Consider the following 22,691-nt stretch of genomic DNA (forward strand, 5'->3'; position numbering starts at 1 on the left):
CTCAGATCTGGATGGTATTCAGTAATAAAAATTCTCATTCCAACCCTCCTTTGCTCCCCATGGCTAATATTAGAAATGGAAGGTGCAGGGCAAAGATAAGAGACAGAGCTTTCAGAGGGGAGAAATTAACTTGCTGTGGAAGGGGAAAATACTAAAGTTTTTATTTTCAGATGTGTTCAGTTTAAAGCACTACAATGTGAGTGCTTTCAATACCACAAATTAGGGTGGCTTAAGTTGGCTTGTCCATTATAACATTTCATGCAGTACAAAGCTGGGGTGCAGAGACACCTGATGCTGCAGAAGATCTTCAAAACAAGGGTGAGGGAGACAAACAGGAAATCACCCTTGTACTTTAGTAATGGAGGTAGGTGAAAGAAGCATAGAAGCCTGAGTTAAAAATAACAAGAGTGATTCATCTTGCTTTGGAAGGATATGTAAAATGTATTACTTATGGTTTTCAATTTAAATTAAGTCAGAGAAAAGCAATTTGTTGCAGTCACCATATCTCAGATCAGTATTTTTATCAGACAGTTTCTTCCAGTTGGTCACACTAAGGGCTCTGGATAAACCAGCATCTTTTGCCCTTTTTCTTTTGTTTCTTAAACTATATGTATTTCTGATACTATTTTACATAATCTTTTATATGAATTATTGCTGTGGCTACTGGTGTTGTTAAGTGAAAGGTTACTGCTTATGCCACAACTGAGAACTTTGCTTGGAAGATTGCCAGTCAATAAACAAGCCCCCTAGTAGTTGCTGCAAAATCCATCTGCAGAGGGATTATATATCATTACACTTGTAATAATACAGGCATCATATTCAGACCATCAGCAGTGTGTTCTGTGGCTGCCCTTAATGGCTCTTAATTGCAAACAGCTTGTAGAGTTGTATCTCATTTTAAGGTCCGTGTAAGTGAGATCTTATTTTTAAGTGTGGATATGATGAGCACCCAAAGCAAGGCTATCCATACAAATAACTTTTTCTTGCAAAAAGTTGAAAATTTTATGCTGATAATTAAAGTTTAGGAACATGACTACAGTATTTCTTAGAAGCAATAGCAGAAGGAATTGAAATAGATGAGTTTTAGAGACCTGATGTAGGATCTTGGATCATTAGGAAAGTAGCGGTGCAAGCGAGGGAATTTATAGTTAATGCACATTATTATATGGGAGAGGGAGCAGCATATGGCTAATTATAGGACTACATCTGTAGTAGTATGAACTTGGTTGAATATTGGATTACAATCTGGTCTTGTCATCAAATTGCAAATTACTGTGTAGCATAATTGATGCAAACAAAATGGTATTTCTAAATTTTAGGCTAATTGTTTTCCTGTGAGGGATTCTTGTGGAGTTTTTAAACTTTTCTAGGACACATGAGCAGCTCTAAGAGCACTAGGTTAATCATTGATTTCTGGACACACTGTATTTAAACAAAGGCCATTAAGAGCATAACTCAGTGTTTCAGAAGATCATTCATGTAGATTTTTAAATGTGCCATGGTAAAAATGGGTCTGGATCATGTGTCTGGCTTTCAAAATTATTTGTATCAACCAAGTTGATCTGAAATTTAAATATACTAAAGTGTCTTGAATATGCCATTCACATTACCTTATTTTCTAAATTTTTTTTTGTGAATTTAAAATCCTTTTTTTTAAGACTCAGGAGTCCTGCAAAATGAGCTTTGACAGTGTAGGTAAAACATTCACAATAACAGTGAAAACTTTCCTATAATTTCATTTTTTCCTGAAAACTGTAGGCTCTTCTTGGCTCTGCATTTTTTCATCAGTAAAGATTACAGTGTGTTTTTAAATAGCAGGTTGTCCCTCTGAATGTCCTGATTAAAGCAATTTATATTTCCTTGATTACTCACTTATGCGTAATTCCTAACTCATGGAATACCCTCCTAAAATATAAAACAACCTTTCTATTCTTTTTGAATAAAAATTCTTGGAATTCTTAACTTCTTTTGAAGTATAGTGGTATTTACTTCTCGTTCAAAGCCTGGATAACAATAAGTGGGGAAAAAGGAAAGTGGTTTCCTTTTTATACCATTACAGCTGTTAAAATTTGTACAAACTTGTAAATTCTTGTGCAGAGGACCTAATAATTGTACTTTTAATGTGTGGTTTGATCCTAGCTAAAAGCCTAAGTAAGGGACTAGACAAACCTGATGTCAGAGTGTGGTGATCAAGAAATTTTGGATACAGTGGGAAGGCAGGCTGAGCTCTTGAATAGGGGCCACTTTTGCTAAGACTGCTTTGTGCTCTTTTTTGAACCAACAGCAGTTGTTAAATGTTTGCAGAGAACTGGAGTCATTCTTTATGAGATCTATGCCTTATACACATATTGCAATTCTGAAACTCTTCAAAACACATACTTCTTTTTGCTGTGTGTAGCTGCACCTGGACAATAAAGCTTGATGAGTCTGCTGCTTGCTTTTCTTCAAGAGCAGTCCAGTTGCATGCTTCTCATTTTCTAAAGTAAATCTATTTATGCTTTTCTTATTTAAGATAAAAACTAAAACATTGTCTGGATTTATAAAGTATTTGCATTTTTACTATCCCTGATTCATTTTTGTTTAAATTGCTAAATTAGATCAATCTTTATGCAAGTCCCTTTTAAGCCCTAACACCGTAGAACATAATGGCTTTACCTTTGCCCATTATGAGAAATCACACATTCTATGTAATTTTATTTTTACTTTTTCAGACGTCTAGCAAAGTGAGGATTTGTTTCTGAAGAGAACAGGTAACTCTTTTTTGGAAACAGATACCAATATAGCTCTCCAATTTATAGTTGCTTGCACCTTAAAAGCTTTGATAAGGCATCTTCTGTTTCTTCCTCAAGACTAATTTCTGTACAGTACTGAGTGTACAAGGATCAGTGTAATGAAGTTCAGTGTTGGTCTTGCATAAAGGGAATATTTGCAGGTCTTGAAGTGAAAGGATTGTCCTCATGGATGCCCATTTCTTCATGGTTTCATTCACCTGTACCCTCGTACCCACACACTTGGTCGTGTGTGTGCTCGAGAGAGGTGTCTGATTTGGGCAACATGTCCAGCATGCAGGATGGAGGACAAGGGTCAGGAGCTCTCATGTCCCCACTTCATCTCTGAAGTTCCTCTGGGTGGTGATGACAAACAAGTTCTTACATCTTTTGTGTATATATAATGTTTAGATGTTGTCTGTTGTTATGGGATAGTCCTTAGCTTCAATCTTGCTTTCTTCAACTTCCATGGGTCTGTTTTCTGCTTTTCCTTGCTTGGAGTTTGTCTTTGACAAGTATGTTCATAATCCTTGATGGGCCAACAGAAGATGAGCTCAAATATTATAAGCTGCAGACTTGTGGCCATCCTCCTGTTGGGGGATGCATGGTCTGATTGTGAATCTGCTGTGCTGCAACCTTCTGGGCTTGGCATAATGTTTTACTCAATTTTACTTTTGAAGCACCATCCCATAAACAATATTCTCAATTATCAACAGTGTTTTTTCTTGAAACCCTGTGCAGTTTCTTCTCATGCTTGTGCATGCACTCAGTTCTTCCCCCAATATCCTCTTCATACCCTGATATGTTACACACTCATGCAGCAGAAACAAGATACCTATGTCTCTGAAAGGGTGGTTGTTCTTTTTTCAGTTTTTGGCATAGAAGTGTGCTGCCTTATTAAACAGCTCTCCTAATCTTTCAGTCAAGAAAGAATCCTTGCAACACTGAGAACTCCTTCCCAATTGCATATTATGAATTATATTTTTCATACAGTTCTAAGAACAGAAGATTACCACTTATTCCAGTGTGCTGAAAATTGTTTGCAAAACAGTTTTCTTAGACTTAACTTTGGCTGAACAGGATTATCATCATTATTGATTTTCCTTTAGGTTATAGATGGGCTTTTAAAGAAATGTGGTTTTGAGGTATGACAGAGATAGGTGATATTTTTAAGTGTGATAAGGCACTGAGATGTGGAAAGATGAAATTCTGTAGGACTTAAGAAACTTTACTGGTTCCACCTACCTCTTCTTTTGACAGTATGCATCTTGACCAGGAGGCAAGCTATCTTCTTGAAATCAATTAACATTTCCAACAGAGATAGAGTAATGCCATGTTTATGCACAGAAATATGTTGCAGGCAATGCCATCTGCAGAGCAGAGCTGACTAGCTGCTGCTTCTACAGGATCAAGTTTTCTGTGACTGTTTGTGTGAAAAACTCATCCAAGTGGTGCCTGCCATTTTTTCTCCCTCAAATCATCAGCTAGTGAGGAATGGTGTTAAGAGACATACAGGATAGTATCTGATGGACTTGCACCCTGGGCTCTGAACCTGTTCTAATTTTGTAAGTCCTTGCTTCCACTGTTGTGTTCCACTGCTTACTGTTCCTGCTTCCTGCTAGAAATGTTCTTGCAGTGCTAAGGAATTATTTGGGGAGCAAAAGAGAATCAGTAGGAGCTTCCCCATTGCCTTTTAGAAAGGCTAAACATAGGCCAAAGAACATCCATCCCATGGCCTCTAGCAGGTTTAAAAAAATAAAAGGTGAGGGAGTGGCATTTCTCCTGAGAAATTCTGGAGTGTAGAGCCCCCTTCTTCCATATTCCTCAGATAACATAAAAGAGAATGCAGAGTAGATGTCTGGATGATGGCAGGATCAGAGAAGCAATTCAAGGGTAATCAGACTGTCTTGTAGTATTCTTGGTTTTTATTTAGTAGGGTTCTCAATTAAATGGATAATGTTTAATATGTATTGTTGTAGATGAGCTGTTCCTTTACCAGCATCCTTCCAATGACGCATGTGCACATTGCAGAGCTGTGCACAGGTGTGCATGCACACACACACACACACACACACACACACACGTTTAATTAATGAATTATAGCATAGTGGTCTCTTCTGGTCAGTTTTAAAAAATGCTACCATCCTGTTCCCTCTGTAACTTCTGCAAAGGTTTTTCTATGTATGGCTAGCACGCTGTTGCACTTTCCATTTTTATGGATGTAAGGAGAACTGAACACTTGTGTCTCAGTATAAAATATGAATGGCAATAAATCTCTTCTTTTATCAAAGTATATAGCAGGCACGTACAAGGCTTTACCAAAAATATGAATAAAAATTTCACAGCCCAAGTCTTGTGATTATATTTTCTCAGCTTTCACTTGTCTCTTCATCTGAAGATTTTGTTTCAGGAACTTTCTGAAAATTTATCCTTATTGCTAAAGTGTCTTGTTTTTTTTCCTAAATATGTTTGTGTGAACAAAGACAATCTTTTAGCACTTCTGAGCTATTAAAAGAAAAATGGAAATGAAAGCTCAGTTTAGTTTTATAGCTCTGTATCTACAGTAAACAATAAGACCTAGAATTTTTCAGTGGGAGAACATGCCCTTCCTGAACAGATCTGGCTAGGAATCAAATTATGAGGGCATAGTTTATTCTTGCAAAGACCAAATATGTGGAAAGACAAAAGTAAAGGAATAATTAGGTATAGGGATCTCTTATCTATGGATTTGTTTAAGGTTTTTATCTGGATTTTTAGACTGGGATAGGTTAACAATTAATATTCTTCAAGGCCACCTTTTCATTTTTTGAAGAGGTGGTGATAATTGACTATTCAAACAGTACTACCTGAATGAAACCTGTGTGATGAGACTAATTCTTCTTTTCTCTTCTATGAAGATTTCAACTGCATTTAAAGTAACCAATTTACTCATTTGCTAACTTTTTTATTTATTGCTACATATCCAGAGCTTTTGCTATATAATCTTATACTGCAATATTGTAGGGTTTTTTTTAAAAAAAAGAAGTCACACCCAGAATCATGTTATGATGAAAGCAAGTCAGTTTTAGCACATTCAAGCACAAATGCTAGTCATCAAACTGCTGTTAGAACTATTGTTTACTCTCTGTACCACCAGAAGGCTTGCTACTATATCAGTTTACAAAGGACAGAAGGCACCCTTCCTCTGGAGAAGCTTTGTTTTCCATATCTGCATCTAGTTTAGACCAAGGGCTGCAATGAAGCTCCAAGCTTACTTGCACAGGTTTAGCTTTTGGATTTTTGGAGTAATCTTAAATCAAATCTGAAGTAGGAGTCCTGTTACTGAACATTAATGAGAAATTTTGCTAACTAAAAGGTTCAAAACCTTTACTCCACAAAGAATCATAAAGCTTTTCCAATTGTTACTTTTTCTTTCACCACTTTTTAAATTAATATTTACAGTGCCTTGGAACTGAGAGAAATATGGCTCTAGGAGGTCAATATACAATATACATTCTAAATTCAGAATTTTCTTATGAAAACCTTTAATGTTAAATATTTGAGCTCTTGCTCAAGAATCTGATCTAAAGCATTCTTCTGGAAGTTTGTAATATGACCTTATTTGCAAGTTATTTAAAGTTTTATTGATCTCTGGTAGTACCTTTAATTATACCAGAAAAGGAAATGCAAAGCTCCTAGCAGGGATATTTACAGCTTCATGAAGATCCTCACCAGTGAACATATACTTTATTCTCTAATATGCAGGTGAAAGAAGAAGGATGAGCTTCAGAAATTCTGGTCTTGATGCTAGTTATGCCAGATTGCTTTGTGGGATGTGAGAATTGACGCTGCAGTTACGTTGGCAATGGAGATGTTCTTACTTCAGTAGCACAGTTTGGAATACTTTGTGTTTCCAGCATGTTAATTACAAGTACAATCCAATGAACTGTGATGATCTTAATGTAGCAATGCAACTCAAAGAATAATGATCCAGAGAAAGTAATATCCCTGAGGTTACTAGTCTTGATAAGATTTGGAAATGTACCTTAAAAACATGTGCATGCATTTAAGTTTGTGCATGCAAAAATAAAATATACAGACAGAAGGGCTGCAAAGTTAAGTAACTTGGGTGGAATTAATCTCACCCACTGTTTCAGTGCTTAGGTCTTGCATAACCAATCTCCCTCGTTTATATAAGTTGAGAGAGTCCAAAATCCGAAAAGCAGCTCTTACCATCTGGAAATTATTAAAACCAGTAACCTTCTGGCCAGATCTTCTCTCCCTCCCTGCTTTTACTGACTGTGGGGAAAGCCATGACAATTCACATGGAATATCTAACTCTTAGCTGCTAAAGCTAAATGAGATAGGCTCTACCATAGGAAATATCTGGCCTTTTATGTAGATTCATTGAATCTTTTAAAACACAGAATATAATTGTTCTCAGTTGAATTTAGCCTTGGAGGCTGCTGTTTCTATTTTAGGCCTGGAGAAGGGCTTCAGTTTCTTTTGCATACACCAGTATTTCTAATGAAAGAATGCTGCCTTTTCCCCTCAAATGCTGCCTTGCTTATATATATTGTGATAAACTTACTTTTTTTTCCCCCCCATAATTTTCTAGACTTCTCAAATACAAAATTCATCATGGAACACCATATGGATAGCCACGCAGTTGTCACACAGCTGTCAGCTTCGAGTATTTGAGATGGCATAGCTAGTAACCTGTTGCCTTCATCCCCCATGCATACCAGAACACTGTGGAATGAGACTCATCTGTGCTTTTAGTGGGTTTGCAGCTATTTCTGAATTCTCACTGTTCCTCTGCTTTCAGTTAAATTGGGTTCCACTAAAATTTTAATGTTCACAGATTCATTTATTTGTTATGCTGGTTTTAGCACTACTTCTCAGCCGAGGTGCCTTACCCCAGTTCTCTTTTCCAATCTGTTCTCAGGCTGCATTTATCTGCCTTCTTTTCCCAGTTTCTTTAGCCCATGTATTCCCTGGCCCTTAGCTCTTCACTCTGCACTTTTTTATCCTCTCTCCCCACAGAGTGTTTCCAGTGTTTGTGATAATAAACTTGGTGAGATCACGACACTTTTCCTTCCCCTTTTCCCAAGAAGTATTTGTTTGTCATGCTTGGGCAAACTTTCACAGTGAGCTTAAATTCTGTGTGGTTACCCTTTTTTTTTTTCCTTCTGGTTCAAAAGTACACGTGTTGTGTGTAAGATGTAAAAGGGCAGCATGTTAGTCTTACTGGTAGGGGCAGTTTTTGCTCGAGGAGCTTTTTTTAGTCTTCCCAGAATTTCTGTGATGTTTAGATTTTTTTTCTCCATCTTGAAACATAAGGGAAGATAGACTGATCTGGCCACAACTTTTCAGATGCTGAAGAAACTGTCTGAAATAAGTCCACAAACTCTCTTTCTTGATTTAGCTCCCAAGTTGAAATTTCATCTGCAGAAAATGCTATTTTTATGAAAACCTAGCTGCCATTTCTTCTTCATCTGTTAGTAGTAGCAGAAATCTTCCTGCAGATTCCTTTATTTCCACATGTATGGTTGGCTTCTCAAGTTAGCTAAATTATCATGCATCTTGTGTAGAGGCAGCCCTCCTGTTCCTCTGACCTCTGCAGCAGGGATCAGGGGGTGTTTGAGTTATGAATTTTGCCTGCTGTCTTTCTTTTAGCAGAATAAATTTTAATCTTAATGCTGTGCTATGAAGAAGAGAAAATCTCTAAAAGGAATGCACTTTTAGATGCTGCACAGAGAAAACCTGCAGTTTTCTTAAAAGGCCAGAATTTCTCTCTTATTTTCCAGAGAGTGCACTGTCTATATAATCCCAGACAATAAAATACTTTTTTTTCTTTGCAAACCTGAATGTAGAAACTTTGAGAAGAAATCAGGGTCTCCACTTAATTACCCATCAATATACAGATTGGAAAAAAACTTCTAAAATTTAATTTGCTTTGGTATGAGTGTAATGTCAACAAAACTATTTCTTGATGAAAGAGACCTAGAGAGCAAAAAGATGTCTTATAAATGCCACAAAATCAGTACAGGGAGAGGAGGGTATTGTTTTCTTTCTGTAATACTGTTGTCTAATGTGAACTGAAGCTTGAAAATACAAGTGGCATTTCCTGTTCAAATTTATCATTCCCTGGAGAATAACACAAAAAATATTCTCATTAAAGATCTGGAATAAGTGAAAGGGAATGACAGATTCCTAGGGTTAATGCAGTGGTCTATTAAATGTTCCATAATCAAACTTAACAATGAGCTGACACCAAAATACCAGCAGTGATGGTTACATTAGGTAACACCTTTTACATACCAAATTGCATGATGAAGACAGGGTTACAGTGTTACATTAATTGAGGGGCCCAAAATGTGAAGAGGAAAAATTTTCAGTTTAAAACTTTATTTTATTTTACTTTTAATTTGAGGCACTAAACATAAAAGTTGAATTCTAGACAGGAAGACCATTGTAGCTTAGGCTTTTACCCAAATGTGGAGTGCTTACCATTACTAACTAATTAACGTGTTAAAACCAAAAACAACCTCTACCTTGGCTCTTGCTTTTGCTCCAGAACAGATCTGGAATGGCTGCTTGGTATCTGAATAGGCAATTGCCACCTCTGGTTCCTTAAGGCCCACTGCAGAATACAGAGGAGTTGTTGCTGCCATTTGCACTTGGGAGGTGTTAAAGTTAGGGCAAACCTTGTCTCTCCTTGTGCAGCATGGAAATGACAGTAGCTGCTCCTATGTTTAGGTATTTTTCTTTCAGCACTGAGAGCCAATTTTTTTCTAAGATAGTGCTAAGCTGAGTTATCCAAGTTGCAGAAATCCTGTTGTAGCTTGCACGCTAAAACAAAAATTAAGTTGGTATATAAAAATTGTTAACATAGAATTAATAGTGGTGCTTTATGATGGATGGATGGATGGATGAGTACAGACATTTCAGAAAAGATGAGCTAAAAAGAAAGGGGAATGAAGTTTCCCTTTGTGGGAAAGTGTGTCTCAGATGTATTGTATTTTCTGGGATGGTGTGATGGCCCACTCTTAAGGGAAAAGTGGGTCATAGCAGATGGATGATAGTGTGGTTGAGACCCTGTGGTTCAGAGTTAGAGGTGAGACCAGAAACTGTGGCATTATTTTGAGTCTTTGCTGTAGACCACCTGATCAAAGTGAAAAAATGGGCAAAGCATTTTTTATGCAGCTGATGATGTTTCTGAAACACTTGTTTTTCAGGGGAATTCTGACCTTGTTTTCGGGGGGGACTTGAACTTCCCTGGCATTTCCTGGACAGGCAGTGTGGTGGGATGTAAGCAATCTCAGAGATTTCTGGAGGGCATCAGGGAAATTTCTTGATGCAGGTGATGGAAGGACCAGTCAGATTATTAGAATAATTGGCTGCAGTGTTTGCATAATAGTGGAATTCAATACCATGAGAACATTGAGGAGAAAATGTTAGAAAGTACAGACCTTGAATAGAGAGTACTCAAAAAACTGATAGGTGGAGATTTCCAGGGAGGCAGCTCTAAAAGGCCTCTCTGACAATCCCATGTGGGTGTTGTAGATACCTCAGCAATCTTAAATGCTTCTGGATGCCCATGTTTAGGCTACTGAATTGTGACTGAAGTGACTGATCAATGTAGAGCTCTTAGAAGTTTGAACACACAACTCACATACAGGGATCTGAATATGGATGTCTTAATCTGGTACTGAATTTCATATGAAGAGTTTCAGCCTCAGGAACCTGCTTGACAAGTTTGCCTTTGGTTCACAGTAGGTCTTGTTTTACAGTTTAAAGAAAAGGCCTGTTAAGATTGTTGATGAGAAAAAAGACAAGCCCCAAAAATTTAAGATGAGAAAATACCAGATAAAAACTAAATTGTATCCTCTGCAGAAATAAACATTTCAAAACTAAAGCTTGAGATGTGATAAACTTGAGAATTTCAGCCAATCATGCTGAAACTATTTTGACTCTGAGACTTAGGATAACAACACTGAGGACTTTGGCAATGATATATTTTTTTAATAACCAACCAAGCAAAGTAACTGTTTTCTAATAAGTTCTACCTACTCTTGATTTACAAGGTGCCCAGGAAAGGAGCATTGCATTATAACAAAAAAAATTTAGGAAATACAGTGTAATTAGAAATATCTTGTTGACCTCTGAATCTGGGGAGTCAGTGATATCTTGAAGGAAGTACAGTTTGTCTTACTGCATTTTCTACTTTGTTATCACTTGTATTACAAGTGTCAAGATTATGCTATAAAAAGTAATTAAATAATGCTGGTATCTGTCAATGCAGTATTATGCTATTTATAAATACCTTTCATTTTCACAATTTCCAGTTTTGACAGACCAAAAAAAAAAAAAATATCCCTGAACAAATAGAACTGGAAGAAGACTGAGGTTTGAAACTGAAATTACTATTACTGACATTTCTGCATTGGAAGAATTTTATAGACATGTACTCAATTTTGTTTCTGTTTTACAACCATGGTTTGGATTAAACAATACTGTCAAATTGTAAAATTATATGGATTAGTACTACAACAGAATGAAATGAAACACAGATTATTTTTAATATTGCTAAAATATTACTAGTTTGTCGTGAAAAGCTAGAATAGCTACATTTATAGTGTTTAAAGCTGTTTTTTATTCCAGATCCTTTTCATTACATTATTGTGCACATTCTTTGGAGATGCATATTTACTTTCTTGCTTGGAGAAAATTGTGAATGAATATGAAAAATCTTCTTGGGAAAATGGAAGTTCTGATGCTAACCCCTATCATCAGCCCAATAGTTGGTAGAAAATACTGAGTGGGTTCACTTCCTTTCAAGTGTTCTTTTCAGGGTAATATGTACACCCTGAATTAGCAGACTGCAAGTTCTTGAAGAAATGTAAAATGCTTTGTAGTGACTCCTTAGGATTCAGGTGTGCCTCTTCACAACTGCTCAAAGCAGAATCAGCTCCAGCACGTTGCTCCAGATCTCATCCTGGTGGATTTTGAGTGCCTTGAAGGCTGTTCAGAATATCCCTACAAATGGGGACATTCAAAACCAGCAGAAGTGCCTTCCAGCCCCAGCTGTGTGTGCTGTGAGCCTGTAAATTCCTGCAGTCTGGAGAGCCCCTGGCAGCAGCACCATTGTCACCTGAGCCTGGCACAGGGGCTGGAGCCCCACTCTGGGAGTTCATGGACACAGATGGGCCATCCCTTGGCTTATGGATTCATCTGATAAATGGATGAGAAAAGCCTGCTGTTTATGACTCCCTTATACTACACTTGGTCTAAAACAAATAAATAAGGTTGGTAATGGAAGCATTTGCTCATGACATCTGAACAAACAGTAAAGTTGTTGCAAGTTTTTCTGAAGGACATAGATAAAGAAATCAGAGAAACTGTTTCCATCTGCATGATGTTTTTTAAAGTGTCTTTCCATCATTACCTGCACTTACTGGTAATTTCCTGTCAAACTTGTAGGTTTGCTCAAGGTTCTGGCCTTTTCTTGTGCTTCTTTCCCCAGTGGAATAGCTGAGCTTGTATGGCTGTTCCCCTGGAAAATCTTTTAGAGTGGTTTAAGCTTTCCCTAGTCCTCTTGTTCTTCCTGAGGAGACAGTGTGACCATCTTCCCTAAAGCAGCACATCAAATATAGAACTCTTTGTTCCATTAGGAGTCTTCCCCTGCACTTAGATGGTTAGTAAATAACATTCTGCTTTCAAGAGATAAAAAATTGATTTGTGGTGATTCACTCTAGGTGCTTCTTCTCAAGTAAACTCCAACATATGTGTGTTGGAAAATTCTAAGCAATTTTCCAGTAAATAAAGGCATTGTGATAACTCAGACATACTGTTCTGTCATCATTTATGAAAGACTCTGTCTCTTCCTAAAAATAAATAGGACTTTTAGATTAGAAAGTAATTTCCTGAAAGTTCTCCTATGCTAAGAGTTATATTGCTTAGATAAACCAAGTGTGAGGGTTTTAGCTGATAAACAGAAGAATTTCAATTTTTTCAAGGGAGGAACAGAAGGCTGAAACAGTGAAGCATCTCTTGAGGGAAGTTCTCTAAAGTTTTTTATGTGTAGAAGAAGACACAGTATGCTGTGACTTCATATTGTCAAACTGTTTGAAAAAAGAAATTGCATCATCTTGCACATCTTTCTCTCTAGAGAATATTTTAATGTACTCCACTAGATTTTGAAAGTAATTGCCAGCAAAAGTGTTGAGACAGCTGGAAGGTGGTGGTGGTGGTGTAAGGCAGAATGGAGATGGAGTCAGGACAGTGTCTGGGCAGTGACTTTAGGACCTGGCATAATTGCAGGTAATGATGCCTGTGACCTCTCAGAACATTCATTTCCTGGCTTTTGTAATTAAAAATATCACATTTATGATACATTGATCTGACTAAAATGCTAATATTTTGTTCGTGTTTTGAGTGTAAATTTGAAAAAAATTTTTGGTTATTTGTTTTTTTGTTTTAAGCTTCATTTTAAGCAACTGATGAAAAATACTTTACCATATTGTAGTGGTTTTCTGAGGTTTTCTTGCCTTGTGGCTCACTGCTTAATGTTCTGGGATTTTGCAAAATCAAGATTATTGAAAAATCTGTTCTAAATACTTTAATGTTGTAGAACATATTATGCAATGTTTCTGCAAGTCAGAGTAAAATTGAACTACTTTGTTCTGAAAAGACATTAGCCATTGGATATGTTTGGCTGAATTTTGTTGATTTTTTTTTTTTAATGTGTGTCTTTGTTATGGCAAACTAAATTGTACACATGCGATAATTGATCAGTGAGGATCAAACCAGGTTATTGCTCACTTCTAAATAATTTTTCTGACATGTGAATGCTCTCTGTGAGTAGAGAATACAATTGATTTAACTTTTTCTAACAAGTTTATTTTGGGCCTAAACAGCCTCACACTTGTACTGATGGAAATGATGAGGCAACCACAGAACTTGCTATATCATATTTTATTGTTTCACTTAATACATCAGCATAAAATCCTGATGTGATGTACTAAATAGGGCTTGAGTAAAGGCAGCAATATGCAGCTTGTGCATGGGTTGTGCTCAGCATTGACTGCTGCTATCTCTGCTCACATTTGTTGATAAACATTTGTTCTTTTAGTTCCTTAAAAAAAATCCCTGCTTGAGAAATTCTTGTACTCATAGAGGGTGAGGCAGTAAAATTAGAGGTGAACAATGTAACTTTCAAAAGGTCAGTCTTACCTGTTTTTCAAAAATCTTGTTATGTGCTGTGTGTCAGCTTTTCCATGATTTGCAAAAGGAAAAGTAAGAAAAGTCCTCACAGAAACTTTGAAATAAAATAAGGACGAACATTTAAAGAGATTTTTTTTGTAACATGACATTTTCAAGAATAGGCTATGTTTTCTCTTTTCAGACAATAATGGTTGTTTTCTAAGATCTTGATTTATGCTAAGCAGCATCTTTTTCCTTGAGTACTCCCATCAAGGATCTTTCAAGAAAACAACAGAGATACATTACTCTGCTGTTCTGACACTTCTGTCTTGTGCTCTCTGTAATTACAAATAATAAAAGTGATTTCAGTCATATAAATTTTGTAGACACAGTGGAAAAATAGGGAACCTCTGTCCTTTAAATGAGATAAAATTAAATAGTTTTGAATTAGGAACTCTTGATGGTGATGACAGGAAACAGCAGCTATGACAATCTTGTGAGGAAACCTTGGAGAGAAGCTTGTGGGTGGCAAGGAGCACAGCAGTGAAAATGCTCAGCTCTCGTAGCCGTGCTCTCCTCTGTGGTTAAAGGGGCAGAGAGGGGCTTTTTCTTTCTCCAGAGGCAATTCCCACAGATATTTTGAGGTATAGGAAAGGACTGAGCCCTAATATGAAGTGATTCCTCCCTCCAGGGCTGGAGGTATCCTTTTCCCATGAGCAGGTATCTCCTTCCTCCTCTCTATCACTATATTTATATGTAAAGGAAATTGAACAGAAATTTTTGTCTTAGCCTCATTAAAAGACATTTGCAGATTTTTACATGAAGAGCATATTTTGCCCCATTTTAGACACGTGTAATCATGTAGTCTGAATTACCAGTTCCTGTACATCCTTAACTTTTACACCAAGTCTTTTCTGTAATATCAATCTCTTGTAGTATGTTTAATTTTAAAACTCTTCTTGCTGTAGTTTTATAACACAGCATGTTTATAATATACATGCTCAATAATCAGAGGTAGTGCCAATGTTAAGAGAGATTTCACTTCTGTGTTTGCAAATTTGCCGTTGTTGTAAATTCAGATATTGAGGCCATATTTTTTTATTAGAACATGTAATGAGGTGCTTAGTAATAGATGTAGCTGAGTGAAGCAAAATTACTAAGCTAAGCAAACTCAAATTTTTCTCCTTCATGATATAAGCTGGTAGTAGTAAGTAGTAGAGATCAGAAAGGATTATATGAGTTTTTTCTTTCTTTGGCATTCATTCAAATCAAACATGGAATCAGCTAGTACCAGCTTATCTACCTCGGTAATACACTGAATTGTCAATGATAATTTTCATGCTAGGAGTTGGATACTGAGCTATTGTGTAAGTAGGTTTCCACAATCAAGCTGAACATTGTTCTCAGTACTGTTCTGTTTCATAGTAAAATCTTGAAAGAACACCCCTTGAAATGCAAAAAAATGCATTTTAGTGAATGACAATTCTATTTTGGAGAATTCCAATTTAGCCTGTTTTTGAAGAGCAGAAAACCAGATCCACAAAAGAGCTCAGATCTCCAACATGTCTTGTAAGTAGACATTTAAGTAACAAAGTCTAAATTCAATCTGTAAAGAACCCTTCAGATTTGCCCAGAAGTCTGAATTATCACTGTTGAATTTCTTAATTCCTCTTCATTCCTCTGCTTTTCTTTGTATCCCCTGTTCTGTCCATCTTCTCAGGGCTCAGCAATGGGGTGTCTGCTTTGTACCGAGTGCATGGTTTGAAAATTTGTTTGAAACTTCAGGTTTAGCCTGTATCTGACCAAAATGTCTCTCCTAACCCAGAAAGGGTATTTTACCACCTCAAATATATGCCTGCTGTATTCATCTATATACAAAATTTATTCCATGTTTTCAATTCTTTATTAGCTTATGTTAAGGAAAATTATGTGCAATGGCTGATTGTGTTACACAGTTTACATATGCTGCTGACCTGCAACATCATGCAGGGTACAGGAGACTGAGTTCTTGCTGGTACCTTCCCCCAAGGAAGGATATTCTGTTTATAGATGACAAATTTGAGACAATTTTTTTGAAATTTCCTCTTTTTATTTCTTGCATTTAAAAAAAAAAATGGTGGAAAACAGATATCTTGTTCAAAATTAGCAGGCGTAATGGAAATACAGGAACAGGCCATTTCAGATGGGTTATTTAATTTGAAACTAGTTTAAAATTATGAGGGATGCCTGTTTTTTATGTCACTTCATATAAACCATTTAGTTGTTTTAAAGCACATGAGCAAGAACTGAGAAATGTGCACTTGGCTGTAATTTTCTGTGCTGTCAGATCGAGCACCCCAGGTCTTCTGGAGGTGTTCTGCATCATGGGGAAGTTTCAGACTTTTTGTCAAGCAGGTGCAATGTATTTAATAATCTATGGATATTAATCTTCAATGTCCTTGTATCCATTTTAGCCTTGGCTTGACTGCTTCACCAGTAGCACATTCCCAGAGAATGTAATTTACATAGGATGAAATTCTCTGAGAAACCTAGACAAGAATGTTCCTTGCTAAGATGGAATCTAATGTTACTAGGGCGACTCCCTAAAGCACCTATTGTCTAGTCTCATTTTGCTGCTGTTTCCCTTTGGCTTATTTAAAAATTATTTGTTGGATTTTTTTGAAAAGATAGGGCAAGTGTCATGTATACTTCTTAATTCCTTATGACACCATTAATGGTCATTTCACTGGTTTAATGAAATAGTAGAAGTCACAAAGCTTTGTAAATGAAAATTTCTTAAATGTTAGATTTTTTGGAACTATTTGGGTAACTTTTTCATCCCTGTTATTGAGGTCGTTCTGTTCTTTTTGTTCCTAGAACCACTCATGCTTTAAGTACTGTAAATAGTTGGAATCCTCCAGGATGTTTGATAGCATATCTTACCCAAGTCTTTGAAAGACCTTGACCCAAGAGCTTTTAAAACTTAATTTCCAAAGTAATCACATTCCATGTAATCAAGATATGGCAGAGAGGCCACTTGGACTAGTTTTCTTGAATGAATCGGAATTGCTGTCTGTGTGAAGATACATGTTTCAACTTCTATATTTCTTTCAGTGGACTTAGCTATTACTTTGACAATAAAAACACAGCCTTTTTGTAGCTGAAACATCTAGAAATTTTTCTTTTACCTCATGTTAAATAGACATATAATACTAATAGATAAATTCGGATCATCTGCAAAGTGCTGTATGCAGGCTGTCTAAGCATAGGCATAATACTGTCAGCAGAGGCTTTTTAGGGCAATTACAGTGTTCCTTGCCTGAAAAATCATTCAGTGGTTTAATTAGCCAGACCACCTATCAGTAGATACCAGAAGTCAAATAAACTAAATTTACTCATCCTCTTAATGTTCCTTCATAGTACTACTCTTGCTAGAACTAGAATTAGTAAATATAACAAATATAACAATACTATAACTCAGTAGTAGAAATATAATTAGTAAAATAAGTCTTTCAGTTTATTTCAGACCATTCTTTCCATGTGCTTTTATTTTAATTGGGATCCGGTATTTTACAGGTTCGTGTGTTAGAATTATTTGAAATGAAAAATGGGGTAAATGTTTGTGTTACTCAGTAACTGGTTATGCGCATGTCTTCAGGTATTCTAGAATGGCTTCATTTTTGTTGCTATCCTCCAATCTGGTCTTTGTATGCTATTAACAGTGGGATATTGCTTTTTTTTTTTTTAAACTGTGATGTTTGGTAAAGGTGTGCAAGGTAGAGCTAGCTCATCAAGTACTCGGGTAGCCTCCTGCCTGTCTGCTCACAAGCCCTTACCCTGTGACTTTTGTTTCTTCCACTTTTAATGTTTCTTCCGTGTCCTGCTGCTAAAGTTCACTGTCTGCATCATTATATGAACAGACCTGAACTAGGCTCCCTTTTGTCCATGTGCTAAATGCATTCCTGCTCACACAAGAGAGAAACTTAAACAGAAAAATGTTTTAGTGAGTAGAGAATGCTAGAGGAGTGCAAAGGACATCAGGAAGTTATCCCTTATGACTGTTCAGTAAGCATGGTTGAACACTGCCACATGCAATTACTGATGCCCATTTTGGATAGATTTCCCTTAAGATGACAAATTTTTAAAAGGAGGCACAGAGAAGCTACTTTCTTAATACTGTGTTTTTTGTGGATGTTTGAACTTTGAAGCCCAAAACCTTTTAGCACCAAAATCACAGGTCTGACTATAAGTCTTATACTGGCACAGTGTTTTCAGTTCACCTCATAAAGATAAGCACCCATATTCATACTGTGGTTAGAGGAAGGATTGCTAGAGCTTCAGAATAACTAAGGAAGAAGAGTCACAGGAAAAACACTTCTGACTATTTCTCTGTTATATATTACAAGGTGTTTAAATATGAACTCTATTGCTTTTGTACTGGGGATCCTAATGGTGACATATCTGCTGTGTGTGGGTTTGTGTTGCACTTGGCCTGATCACTGAGGTATTTTCCAGATTTTAAATTTATTTCTTTGCGTTGTGAAATTCCTTTTTCTTCTTTTTTCCTTCCTCTGATGCTCAGGGGAAAAAAGGCAAGAGAAAATGCACAAAAAATCTTGCTCATTTCCATTTCTTTGCTTTTATTTTGCAGGAGACACATGAAATTGTGGCTATCAAGAAATTCAAAGACAGTGAAGGTAAGCTTTTCTGCTGCATGGTCTTTAATGTCAGTAACTACATTGTTAATGTCTATTTAGTTAAAATGACAAGTCTCATATTTTAAAAAGATAATAATTTATTAGCTCTGTAAATATTCAAGGCACTTGATCTTTCATACCTTCCTAAAGACTGCATTATACACTTTAATTAGATAACTACATTTGATGCATCTGTTTTAATGTGGATGAAATTGTGGTGTTGTACATGGTAGTAAGATGCACCATTTGGAGATTGGATGTGACCAGAAAATGTGAAAAGTCCTCTTGTAATAGTGACTTGCAGAGTCCTTAGGCTTTATCACCCTTCATCTGTGAGAGGGGTTCTAAATGTCAGAGCAACTTGAAGTTGCAAATGGAGGAGACTGGAAGAAGTTGTTGGGAAGTTCAGTCACAGGAAGATGAATCTGGGAGCTCTCAGGGATCCATGGAGGGAGCTGGGTGTGAGGCAGCAGCTCTGCCCTCACTTCAGTGGGCTTCAGTCTCCTCAGGAACTTGCTCTTTGCCCCTTCACTGCAGACCCTGAGTACTCTGCAGCATTGCTGAGTTTGCTGAGAGGGAGGGAGAGCCAATTTCTGCAAGGATTAGTGTTGCTGGCAAAGAGGGAAGGCAGGACACACAGGAATTACTCTGAGTACTCCACACACACATTCCTCACCCAACAGTAACAAACCCAAAGGACTGTACAAGACAAGGCTGGTTCTCTGACCTACACTTGGGATCAGGGAATCACCAAATCCATATCCATAGGCAGCACTGACAATCAGCCATGAGAGCAGCTGTGTGCCTTGAGTGCATCAAAGTCAGCCCTGAGCCCCAGAGACCTGCACAAACAAGAAGTGTGAGGTGTGAGAGGATGATCCTGGTGTGAAGTGATGCTGCTGTGGTTTGCTGTGTACTGAGGCTTTAGTCAAAAGTTAGCAATGGTGTTTAAAGAAACAGCAGACACTTTATTTTAGCAAAATTTCTGGTTTTGCTATCCTACAGTATTGCTGGTGGCCATGAAGGTGGTGTTGGTTACAAGGGCTATATTTTTCAGTCAGACACAGCAAAGTCTGATTTGCATCTTGTTTTGCACAGTACAATCTCTGCTTGGCAGGTCATTTTCCCAGACACTTGAAGAGTGTATTTGATAAATGTTTTAGCTCTGCTGTTCAGAAATCTGTTTTAAATCCCTCTCAAGGATGTAGAAGATAGCTTAATTGTGGTGACCATCTTTACCAGGTCACAAGAGTCTCTCAGAATTGCTTTTTGGAATTGCTGTGGCTATTCAGTACAGATCCTAGGAAGTAAATCTCAGTATTAAGCCCTAAACAGGATTATTGTATTAGCTTGTCTACCAAAAAATGAAAACAAAAAATGCAGCATTGCCATTAGGTCTGGCTTTCCAAGGGTATTACATAATATCAGTTTACATGACTGATGACTGCTTTTCAGATTTGTAGCTAGTTGTTTACGAGTTTCTGGAAATATGACAGAAGTTCTTTTGATGGATTTGATTCAGCCCATTTCACATCTGTCTTGTTAATATGGTAGTTCATTAGAAGTTTGAATATACTGTAATTGTTTCTATTGACATTTTTGTTTCACTGAATTTTTGCCGTTGTTTGACATATGAATACTAAATGTGCTGGAAAGTGACTGTCTTTTTTATAGACGAGATTATGCAATCAGGCTGATGCAAGCCAACATCAAGCACTCAGTTTTAAAATGAAAAGATTTAGATTGCTCTAAATTATATATTTTTTAATCAAAACATTTGTGATTATAGTATTTTGTTTTCCTTTTCCCTCCTGTTGCACTTCAATTTTTTATTTTCCCCCTCTCTCTTCTGATGATGATCAGTGCATTTGCCTGACCAGTGTTATTTGCTCTCCCCTGCTGTTCTCTTCTGGCCTTTTGCCTTGGGAAAACAATTTCTTGTTTCTTCTTCCTCTAACTGTCTTTGTGGTACACAACCTGTAAATGTGATTTAGTTTTGAATTTATTCAAAACAAGCATTTCCCATTTAGTAACTCTCTGTTGTAGATAACAGTCCTAAGTGATTAAGTATACTGTTTCTACGTGCATGAGAAAATTTACTGAATTAATGGATTTCATTTTACTAAATGAAAAATAAAACCTAATAGTCAGGTTTGCTTAACATATCATTGCTGGTATCCTTTAGAACCTATTTAGTTCTGAGCCCCTTAATGATAAGCAGTGTATGAAGCATTAGTGAAGCACTCCTCCTTTCTTGAACACCTTTCAAACAATTAAATTGTCAAATCAGTTAAATTAAAATTGCATTTAATTAACGAAACAGGTAGATTTCTTGACTCCTTTGAATTAGATTCAGGACTTCGTTGCATCAATACTTACTCTACTGCCTCCTGTGGCTGCTACACTGGTCTGGCATTGCTGAATTTCCTTTGACAGCCACGAGGGGAACCTACAGAACTTAAAGATCTTCAGTCTTATAATTTTTCATGGCTTTTGGAAAATAGAATTATTTCAGAATCAACTGCGTTTATTTGGTATTGGTCAAAGATGAATTTTGCATTCCCATGTTTCTGCTGAGGACAACCTTCCCAGTGGTTAATGTGTGTGTTGTGTATTTGTGGGGTATAGCATGTGCGCACACATGAATGTTTTTTTGAAGCATATTACTTTCCTTCATAATAAAAAAAGATAGAAATGCAAACAATTTGTTGCTTTCTCAGCCACAGGAAACCTTTATGGAAGTGATGAGAAATCTGTGAGGGTTGTATAATAAGCACAGTCAGTATTTACCTCTCTTCCAATGCAGAAGTATGCAAACAGAGAGTCCACACTGGAAAATAATCTTTTTTTTTTCTCAGTAGTGTCTAAAACCAGAGAATTTAATCAGTGGTTCAAAATGAATCTTTATAACGCTTTTTACTTGGAGGGTTTGTTTTGTTTTTTAATCATCTTACTCTGTCACTTTTTCTTCACACTCTAGAAAATGAAGAAGTCAAAGAAACCACTTTGCGAGAGCTTAAAATGCTTCGCACTTTGAAACAGGAGAACATTGTGGAGCTGAAGGAAGCCTTCAGAAGAAGAGGAAAATTATACTTAGTGTTTGAATATGTGGAAAAAGTGAGTTGAGTTTGTCGTATCCTTGCCACAATTATATTCTCAGCTTACTAAAAATGTCTTTAAAATTGTTTTTTAAGAAAAAAATTAAGTTATCCTAATCTCTAAAGAGAAGCAGCAGAAACTTTATTACAATATGTTGTGAGATGGCAACACTGATTACTGGTGTTCTTGTGTCATGTCTTGGTATTAATTTTAAAAAATTCTTCCATTTGTGAATGCCAACATGTTAAAAATTATGCAGACTGGGATACATATGATTTGAAGAAAAATTTCCATCTGAACTCTTTAATCCAGTTTAATTGTAAAGCTGGATAACTGTCCTGTTATGTTGTGTAATGAGTCTTGACGTAGTCTTTTAAAACAAGATCATCGACTTTTGACTTTGGAATCTCTTTCAACTTTCTCCACCCTTCCCTGTTAAAAATAGGATTTGTTTGTGTATTTCTGTAACAAGGCCACTATCAATAGTTGCTTAGAGGGATTTGGCAAAGACCACTGTCATTAACTCCAATCCTGACCTCATTTTGAAACTATTCCAAAATTTCCTTAGATTGGCCTACTACTGCCAAGCATCCTGATCTGTTTCCAGGGGGAAACAACCTTGAACAGATTGGTCTTTTGTCATTTTTGCAACCTTCCTGATGAAGGTAGACCTTCCCTCTGAATTCTAACCATTTAGCATTCTTCAGAGAAACACTTGGATGGTATTCAGATACACAGAGTGAAAGAAAATGCAGGTTTAAATATGTCTATAGCCTTCATGAGTTACTGTTCTTTTGACTGAAATTTTCATTTAATTTCCTGCCAGTGTGGCGTTGAGGTCTAGCTGAGTGCTAGTCCTCTGCAGTCAATTTTCTTTCATCTAAAAATTTCTCACCCTAAAATGGTGTCTCTTTTACATCAAGTTGACAACTTACTTTGTAGTATAACTTAACTACATAAT

At 36.7% G+C, this 22,691-nt stretch overlaps 1 protein-coding gene across 3 annotated transcripts in view; it reads left to right on the forward strand.

Moving 5' to 3' along the window:
- The window catches only part of CDKL5 (cyclin dependent kinase like 5), a 132,174-nt gene that overhangs the window by 57,983 nt on the left and 51,500 nt on the right, over positions 1 to 22,691 (forward strand). For all 3 annotated transcript variants that reach the window (XM_058018877.1, XM_058018880.1, XM_058018879.1), the window contains exons 4-5: positions 18,586 to 18,631; positions 21,612 to 21,748. In XM_058018877.1, the coding sequence (XP_057874860.1) occupies positions 18,586 to 18,631; positions 21,612 to 21,748 (183 nt within the window). The remainder of the gene's footprint in view (positions 1 to 18,585; positions 18,632 to 21,611; positions 21,749 to 22,691) is intronic.

The sequence above is a fragment of the Melospiza georgiana genome, chromosome 2, assembly GCF_028018845.1.
Source record: "Melospiza georgiana isolate bMelGeo1 chromosome 2, bMelGeo1.pri, whole genome shotgun sequence".
NCBI lineage: Eukaryota > Metazoa > Chordata > Aves > Passeriformes > Passerellidae > Melospiza > Melospiza georgiana.